Source organism: Sardina pilchardus, chromosome 12 (genome assembly GCF_963854185.1).
Source record: "Sardina pilchardus chromosome 12, fSarPil1.1, whole genome shotgun sequence".
NCBI lineage: Eukaryota > Metazoa > Chordata > Actinopteri > Clupeiformes > Clupeidae > Sardina > Sardina pilchardus.
Window position 1 is genome coordinate 11,771,549 of NC_085005.1, and position 10,000 is coordinate 11,781,548.

The 10,000-nt window shown below is 48.4% G+C and overlaps 1 protein-coding gene across 1 annotated transcript in view; it reads left to right on the plus strand.

The window, feature by feature from the left end:
• The window catches only part of kif26aa (kinesin family member 26Aa), a 92,046-nt gene that overhangs the window by 35,318 nt on the left and 46,728 nt on the right, over positions 1-10,000 (plus strand). Inside the window, exon 5 of the mRNA XM_062551377.1 lies at positions 1,556-1,710. Within this exon, the coding sequence (XP_062407361.1) occupies positions 1,556-1,710 (155 nt within the window). The remainder of the gene's footprint in view (positions 1-1,555; positions 1,711-10,000) is intronic.

Sequence of the window (10,000 nt, forward strand, 5' to 3'; positions counted from 1 at the left end):
TTCAAATTGCTTCGCTTTCAATCTTTAGAAAAAAGACTGAACTTTGATTTTGATCACTTTCTTGATGCCATTGCCTCTAGAGTTCTGAGAAGTCTTAGAATAGTCTCAAGACTCACACAGCCTACGCAGTCTAGCAATTACAGCATGCTGATCAGAAATGTGACAGACGATAAGACAACATCATTAGTGCGTGTGTGTGTGTGTGTGTGTGTGTGTGTGTGCGTGCGTTTGTGTGCATGTGTGCCGATGCACAGTATGTGTCTGTGTCTGGTGTGTGTATTTAATCCTGTTAGCCCAGTGAGCGCTAGACATGTGAAAAAATGAAAATGAGACACATTTACTTATAACGCGCAGACATGCCATTTGCTAATCTGTACAGTACTAATCCAGCACATGCCAGCAAATTAAGCCTATTACTGTACGTGGGGGAGGAACAGTCAGGGTTATAACTCCATTTTCCTTTCACATGATTTCAAGTAATCACAGAAGCAGTGCTTCCAGGAGTATCCCTCGAATGCCTGGTCTAGTCAACAGGCTGGGCTCCCCCTCCCCTTCTCATAATCTAAAAGTGTAGAAATCCATTTTACTTTAGATTTTACTTTTGTAGGTGGTTTGCTGTGCATAGTGCATTATACTGTATGTGCCAGGTATTCTACTTGGTAGAGACAGAATGAAACCTGGGGGTCTAACACTTGAACAGAATTCATAAATACAGGCAGACAGATACACAGACAGATAGACAGACAGGGACGATATTGTACAAATTGTTGTGCAGACAGTGTTGTTGTTGTCCTACAATGGCCATCCATTTGACATGGCCAGCACTAGCGGCAGAGACACTGTAGAAAGGGAAACAGCAGCCGTCGAGCCGCCTGTCATTTGTATGCACGGGCGCCAGCCGCTCACTCAGCTCCGGTCCACAGGCACTTTTGCAAATGGAGCGACAAGTCCCAGTTTGGCATGCCAAGATGGCCGCCTCCACCTGCCCGCGCCGCTGGGCTGGTGCATGGGCTCCCCTGAGGGAGGCCCCTGCCCTGCTGCTGGCTGCTGCCCGTGGAGCCGGCGGGGGGAGCGCTGGGGGGGGGGAGCGCGGGTGGGGGGGGGGGCATGGAGCGTATGGCTGGCTCGCCACACTCCTCCTGTCTGTAGCCCCAGGCCATCTCTCCCTCACCCCGGGGCCATCCGGATCCTGATCCCACCCCAAATGTCCCCATAAACAGCAGACGAGTGGAAATGTGTGTAAATGAGTCACGCTGGGCTGGCTGGGAAGGGACCAGAGTGTGTGTGGTGGTGTGGCACGTTTTTTTTCTCATGGTGTCTCATCATGTTGAGTTCAGTGTTGGGTGTTGACTTTTTTGGGTGAGGGTGTGCCTTTGATTGATGTGTGACTGTTGTATTCTCTCTCTCTGTTTCTTTGTCTGTCTATCTCCTTGTCTTTCTGTCTGTCTGTCTTCCTCTCTTTCTTTCTTTCTCTCTCTCTATCCATCTCTCTGTCTGACTGTCTCTCTCTCTCTCTCTCTGTCTATCTTTTTGTCTGTCTGTCCCTCCATGATAGGTTGCTGCTGACGCAGACAGAGAGAGTGTGTTGTCCGACAGCCTCAGCTCTGGCATGGTCAGCCCCCTGACCTCCATCTCCTCTCCGACCAGCCAGACGCAGTCCTCCGCCTCGTCCACCACCTCCGGGAGCGCAGCGGCCGCTTTCTTCATCAGGTATGTCCACACGCAAGCCCTCCCTGTGACCCTCACCCCCCCTACCCATCCCCCCCACACACACACACACGCACACACGCACACACACACACACACACACACACTCACGCACACACACACACACACTCACGCGCACACACCATTAAGACATGTGTCTAAAGAGCACACTGTGATTCTATTTCGGTTCGGCAATGTCACTGTTTCTCAGCTTCCCTTTGCCCGACGCCCGGCAAACTCAACGTCGAGGCTTCCAGAAAGCCTTCTCTGCCCCCCGGCAAGGCCGTCACCACAGCGTTCCGTCACGGTCAGGGGAGAGGACCGTGGCACTCGCTGACGGCTGCTCGGGGTAATGCGGTTAAATGTCATCAATTTATGGCCGCGCCTGCGGTCCGGGAGCGGTGTGAAAATCTGAAATGGCAGAAACCTCCGCCGCGCTCGGTGAACAAAGCCGAGAGAGAGAGAGAGACCTGCTCTGGGAATGCAGCGCGCTGAACAGATGCCCCCAGGGGAGATTCTGGAGCAATTGGCTCACCCAGTCGTACGCAGCACAGATACCAGGTGAGATACCTGTGGGGCAACAACCCCCAGTCCTCGATCCCATCCTTCCCCCTCCCCCTCGACTCGAGAGCCCAGAGAGACAGTGACGGTCACAGAATGGCCAAGGCTGCCACGGATCTCATCACCCAAGGATCTGTTTCTGAGACGGCGGCTATCTTAGAAAATCACTTACGGAAAATGTTGATCAGCGACCCTTTCAAGGAGAGGAGAGGGCTCAAAGAGCACATCGCTCTCTGATGTAGGGGTTGAAGCGGCTGCCTGATTCTCTTTCATGCTCCCTCCTAACTGCGTTCAAACTGAATAATGGAACTTAGAACGCGGTAAATCATGGAGTCTGACGGGTCTTTCGGTTGGACGCGGTCCCCCCATTTAAGGCGTTATTATTATTTTAGATAAAAGAAGGCTTTTCAGAAGCCGGCCCGAGTTAAGTCCAGCAATCTTTACGTCAGCCTCGGGGGGGTGCCTGCCTGCCTGTTTGATGGAAATCAGTCGGTCACTCCCCTACTCTGTTGCTGCGATCTAATGCAGCGCTGTGACCTATTCTTTGATAGGATCACATTTACTCTGAGATTGGACGAGGAGGAAAGTAGAGGGGGAAGCAGTAGATGTCTGGGAAAGAGAGAGAGGGAACCATAGAGAAGCACGTAGAGGAGGAAGGGGAGGTAGAGAGGGATTGTAGAGTCAAGCGGGAGAGAGAAAGAATCAGAGCGATGTCTGGTGTTCGAGCTGATGTTAGCTCCTGTGTATTATCCTCCTAAGAGGATTTGTATCTTGTGAAGTGAAATAACTTCAAGGAACGTTCCGGCATTACCGCCTCTCCATCATGTAATGCGGTGCTTCTACACAGATCTGAAGTCAACTCTTATTGTTCTAATCCTATCTGACTGTGCATGGATTGAACACCACAAGTAATATGCTCGCTATGGCCTAATTAAATAGGCCCTTTATGGTCAAAAAGACTGCCATCGCATAATTGGAAACCACCATGCTGTGGTACACACAATTTGCAATGTCCTGAATAATTGACTGGCTCGCAGGAGTGACATGCGTGCGAACTTATTGACATTCGAGGTGGGTGTCTGTGGAATCGAGAGATTCTCCGTTGTGTGGTGATTGCTCTGTGACTGTGCATATCATTAGGGTACAGGCGGTGGCGCCCCGCCGTTTGGCGAGAAACGAACGAAGCCGTGTTTTGGCGGAGCGAGCGAGCAAGCGGACGGGCGGGTGGGCCACTGTAAATGGCCATCTCGCCGGCTCACCCCCGCGCAATCATCAGACCAATTACTGCCCGCAAACAAGACTCAGATGCATTAGATTAGTTCTGCGCCAGCCTGCTGCTTCCAGGAATTGTGAATCGACAGAAGAACGCTGACGTTTGTCGAGCGGTGTTTTTTTTTTTTTCGGTAGCCTACCTTCCACGTGTCTTGTTGGATGGTGAGAAGATCATTGGATTTGTGTGTCACTTTTTTTTTGCACAGAGCACAGCTTTATCTGTTGTCCCTGTGTGAAATAGTGTTGGCAGCAGACAAGGTGAGGCATGTTGGTTTATAGTGCCTTGTCAGCACTTCAAATGGATATGGATGCGTGCATTGGTTCACTCAATAAGCCTTTGAAGCAAAGCATTGCCATTATGCAAATGAAAACCAACTGACAAATGGAGATTGCTCCGAATTGAACATGGCTCAACAGAATGCCAGCAGGCTAAATTATGTAGTTTTAAATTCATGAACAGCTTGTGTGTCTGCTGTATTTAAAATGTGTGGAAAATTAAAAAAAAAACAGACTAACAAATAATAATACAAAAAAAAAAGAATAATCTGCTTTGCCCTTAGTTCGGCCTTGAATACTAACTGACCATAACACCTTGGACAGAATCTCACGGGCAAGTTGCCATGGTAGCATAATGGTAACAGAGTGTGGTAAGGAGAATGAGGAGAGAGGGGGAGGGAAAGAGGGAGGGAAAAGGAGTGAGGGGGAGATGGAAAGGAAGGCGAACAGAAGGGCTAGACACTGGAGACATGATTTGGACTTCATAGTTACCGAGCCTCTCTTTGGTCAGAGTTGCGGGTGTAAGCCAACATACCGTAGGCTGCCTCTCCAATAGCATACTGGCAGGCCTCATGAAGCATTTATGACATGAGAGATATGGGAGGCTGGTACAGCGTACACTATACCCCACCAGTCCCTGTAGAACTGAGCTCAAGGCCAATGTTTCCAGTCGACCTTCCAGGCAGTTCAATGAGGACTTGTGATTGCCTTTTTTTGCTATTTGACTTTAATGCACCTAGAAGCATAGTTCAAACAGTATTGCTATGCTGTATAGTGTCTGTATGATCCTTTCTCTTAGCACAATGTAAACTTAAGTCAGACAGCAGGCATGCACAGATAGAGAACAGCAGCGACAGTGGAGCGAAGGACACAGGAGACTCTGCAGGAACCTTGCTGGTGAACTGCAGATGGGAAAACCTTGAGGAATTGGAGAGGACAGGAAACACGGATCTGAGGGGAGATAAGAACATATAAAAAGTCATGCCGTTATGTTAGCTGAATAATAATAAAATGGCATCGTAATAGACCAGGACCAGTTTCCTGAAAGCATTGTGGCTTTAGAGCATTTGTGATTGTGGGCAGATTTACGTGTACCCCAGAGTAGTCAAAGATGGCTCACAGTGTCTTGACAGGAACTTCTCACTGACGTCACTAGAAGGACCTTGGTATAAGCGGCATTATAGGGTCATGAATGGGCTTGTAAAATGTGCATGTTTTTGACAAACCAATGTTGCATTACTTATTTGTAAACATCAGAAAACAAGGTGAAATGCTCAATTTATTCAGCATGTTCACGTCACGATTATGCTTGGGAAACACACATAATAATGTAATGAACGTTCATTAGGTCACTTGTCACATCACTCACAAAGATGTATCGCTATCAGGAAACCAGCTCCAGATTCTCAGTGTACTTCAATGCTGTCCTCCCCCTAGGATGAGTCCAGTTTTGGACTTAACCGCAGAAACTTCTTCAAGGCAAAGTTTCTTAAAACTGGAGTAGTTGGCTAACGTTGCCCAGCAGTGCATTTAGCCTACATTTAGACCCCCCAGCTTGCCCCACACCATGAGGTACTGGGGGAGCAGCACGCACAGTGACAATCTGAGAGGCATTTGAACCAGTGCATGTGTGGCCTCTGAACCTTCTGGCTCTAGGACCTGTAGTGTGAAGAATTAACAACTCTGGGTGTTATTATTCTCACCCATCACCACAGACACACTTTCAGTTAAAAAAAAAACAGAGAGAAAAAAAAAACACCTACGCAGTGGAGACTGATTCTAACCATGGGCAAAAAGTTCAGGCTTACCAAATGAAAAAAATAAATAAATAAATAAAATGTTCCAACCCACCTTACACAGAGGCAGCTGATACCACTCATTAGTTCTACCCCCCAGGTTTAAGAGTTGTGTTAGTTGTGTGTTGAAAATCCAACTGGTCGACCCCAAACACTGGGGAGGTCCTGTACTTTTTTACCACGGTATGTCCACCTCTGACCTTGGCACGGTGCACAGTGCCTCTTGCGTAGCGCACCAGCAGGGTGCAGACACTGAGAGGCCGTAACCTGGGAGATGAACCGACAGCGCGAGGGCTGGATCCTGTGAAGCCAGGCCCAGTGGCCGCTGTTTGTTTTCCATTTTTATGTGGCCTCATATGTGCAGCGTCTGCAGCATTGGCCCGAGGTTTACTGCACCCCGGCTAACAGACCGTTGCGGGCTCCGCAGACCCTCGAAAAAAGTCCCCCAAGGGTCAGAACAGGGCCCTGTCAAAGACTCTTTATGATATGTGGGATGCCTATGTCAGATATACGCCGTGATATATCGGAGGGATGGGGGATCTGGGGGGTGGGGATGGTGCAGAATTTGCAGAGGTTTGCGGAAAAAAAGGAAAGCAAGCAGGTGCCGTGGGGCAAGTGGATTTTTTTTTTCTTTTTACGACAGAGTGTTGGTGGTAATCCAGCCCCTCACTCCCCCAACCCTCACCCCCCCCTCAAAGATTTACTGATAAAAGGAGAGTGGCTCTCATGCCGCCTTTAGATAGTGCAATCTGTGACAGCTTTGATGTGTTTCCAGATCGGGAGGGGTGGAAGGCTTTTCTCTCTGGTGCCTGCCGTAATTTTTGAGGGCTTTCATGCTATGCGCTATATTATCTTTCATATCAGAGTGCGCAGCAACTCAAGTGTGCACAATCAGGTGGCAATGGGAGAGTGAAAGATAGAGAGACAGGATAGGAGAGGAAGACAGAGAGGGGAGACAGTGTGTGTGAGGGAGAGAGAGAAAGACAGACAGAATAAACCAGTGAGAGATGGATATGGGGACTTTGAAGGAGTTAGCTAGTGTGAAAGGAGGTTGCGAGTAGCGACTGCTGGTGTGTTTGAATTTATTTATGAGGAGGAACATACAGCAGTGTACAACACGTCTGTCAGTACATTGAGCTCAGGCACACTTCCCAGTGTTTTGGTGGAATAGAAGGATGATGCATTTTTTAAAGGAAATACTTCTCAGAGACACATAGGTGTAATTCTGCAGAAAGGCTATGGTACATACTCCTCTACACAGCTCCCTCATACATAAAAAACACCAACAACTGTAGAGATGTGATTCACACTTTGACGTCCTCACACAATTAAGCATCCACTTGGAACTGTTAATGATTACACAAATGGTTCCCCCGGCAACGAGCTACAGTATAAACAATTGAGTCTGACACTTAAAAAGCACCATATTAGCATGGCTACTCTCTCTCTCTCTCTCTCTCTCTCTCTCTCTCTCTCTATTTATTCCCCTGTCTCTATGTCTTAGTCACTCTCTCAATCTCTCTCTCCCTCCGTAAGTGCTGACCTTTCCGTGCCAAATGCTATGGCTGTTAGGCCGACGCTGTGCCCGGCGAGAGGCCTGGACCCCCTGTCGCGAGCCTCAAATTCGGGATTGACTGACTGTTGCTCAGCATAATGGGCCGGTTTGAAAGGGGAGGCGGCGTGTGGCCGCTCCAAACAGGAAGACCACGTAGCGCTTCATTTCCCTGCCCTTTCAATTGAAAATCAGTCGAGCCTGAAAGGACAAGCCCTGATATTTGCCGTTTTTTTCTGATTTTCTTATTTGAGTCTGCAGCTGAAAATGTGATATAAGTCCCTTTCCCACATAACTTCTAGAAGTTACCCGGAGATATTTACCCGGGTAAAGGCACGACACGGACGTTTCCCACATGAGTTTTATGTCCGAGTGAGATACGGGTAATTGTGTTCACACTAGACCCGAGTAGGAGCCGCGAGGGGGCAATGTCAGCACTTGCAGGGGGAGGGAGATGACGCTAAATAAATGCGTTGTTGTGCTGTGTTGCTTGGATGATGCGAACTTACATCAGATCCAAAACATCATGAAACAACAGAAGTAGTTAGCTCGCTAGTCAGCGGGAGCTAGCATAGAGGAAAAAATAGCTAACCTACGACCACAGTAGGCTATAAACAAAGCTCTACTTCAACCCTCTCTGGTATAAACATCCAACATAACAAATTAATAGAAAATAATGACACACCTGGAAAATATAAACAGCACACAGAGGTCTGAGGCTCCTTCCCAACTCCTACAAAAAGCAACAATGCTAAATAACAGCGACGTTAACTATTAGCTGTTAATTGCTAACCACTGTAATAAACAGCTTGTTGCAAGCTAATCGACAACACTTCAAGCTATTCACGTTTGCAAGGATAATACTGCCTGTCCCGCAACAAACACAACAACCTGATTGCAGTTTACATTTTTATTGTACGTACACAACAAAATGTCACTGTTTTCTGTACTCCTGTGTTCTCGTCTGTGTTCATCAAAGATTCTTTGGTGTTCATACTCGTAGGGCAATGTTTATCGTTACCATGGCAATTTGTACTTTCTGCCTCGCTGCAAGCAGGCTGCAAGGACGCATTTCTATACGTCATCGGTACGCCCCCCATCTCTACCCAGAACTGTGCCGGCTGCGTTCCCACCTAAGCGCACCCGGGTAACATCTAGAAGTAGTACTAGGGGGCTAGTAGGGTGAGTTCCGGGTAAGAAAATACCCGAGTTTTGCGTTCCCACATACAGCCACCCGTTTGATATCCGTTTGACATCCGGATGTCTCGCTCATGTGGGAAAGGGACTATAGAGTGATACCACCATATCATTTGCTGAGCTGCAGATTGACGGAAATTCACTTGAATGATGTGGCGGCCATGTAGAAATGATATGTGTCTTGCATTTTTTAAGGGTTTTTGATAAGAAACATTATATCTTATTTTTGTAGCCTTTGGAAAATGCGACTGCTTTGGTTTCCTCGGCTCGTGGCGGCAGGTTTCAGCAGTGGCAGCAGCCTTTTGCCTTGTTGACTTGACTCGAGCGCACTCTCTCCAGCAGGTCTCTGCTGTGGCTCACTTCCCGACTGCTACCTGCGGCCACAGGCGCTGTTGTGTGCAGCGCAGCGGCTCTGGCTGTCACCACACGCTGCCACTGCCTGCCCTTTGTTGTGCTGCTTGTCTCTGAGGGACAGACAGAGAGAGAGAGAGAGAGAGAGGGATAGAGTGAGGGAAGGGAGAGAGAGAGAGGGAGTGAGAGGGAGAAAAAGAGCAAGAAAGAAAGTGGGAGAGAGAGAGGGGGGGGAGAAGGAGAGAAGGATGGATGAAGGGAGGGAGGGAGAGAATGGAGAGAGAGTGAGGGGAGGGGGAGAGAGAAGGAGGGAGGGATAGAGGGAGGAAGGGAAGAGAGAGAGAGAGAGAGTGAGAGAAGGGAGTACAAATAGTATGTCTACGTGGCTCAGGGTTGTTTTGTGTGTGCCGTGTGTGTGTGTGTGTGTGTGTGTGTGTGTGTGTGTGTGTGTGTGTGTGTGTGTGTGTGTGTGTGTGTGTGTGTGTGTGTGTGTGTGTGTGTGTGTGTGTGTGTGTGTGTGTGTGTGAAAGAGAAAGAGAGACCCAGGGTGCTGTAGTGTGGCTGTGGCCCAGGAATGACTGCCACTGCACCAGCTTTACTAAGTCCCCCTCTGTCTCTGTACTCCTGGATAGCATATTGATCAGGGACTGTGTTTGTGTGTCTTTACCTGTGTGTGAGTGTGTGTGTGTGTGTGTGTGTGTGTGTGTGTGTGTGTGTGTGTGTGTTTGTGTCTGTTAAAGGTGAACGTGTGTGTCCATGTTGGGGTCAGACTGGGAATCTGGGCTCATATATAATGCCACAAAGGGACAATTACTCTTCGCCAGGCTTCTGCATGATTAGCTGCAGTTTTGCAATTGTGATTTTCGTGAGATTTGTGCGACATAAAATTATTACGGGCAGTAAAACCAGTAAATTGCGAAATTATGCCGGAATGAAGAGGTTAATAAGGTCTCTAAATCTTCATTACAACAGCAATCCAAGGTGCTCTGCAAACCAAGGGTAGGTCCGGCAGTCCAGCAGTCCTGCAGTTGTATAAGCACTGGTTGTGTGTGTGTGTGTGTATGTGTGTGTGTGTGTGTGTGTGGGTGTGTGTGTGTGTGTGTGCGTGTGGGTGTGTTTGTGTGTCTGTGAGTGGTTGTTTGCCGGGATTGTGTGTGTATCTCCCTCTCTGTCTTTGTGTGTGTGTGTGTGTGTTTGTGTGTGTTTTTGCTGTGTCATTGATTAATCAGTTCTAGGTTTTTTTCCCACAGCCTTTGGGCTGTTTGCGTTTGTGGTGAGAGCAGAGACT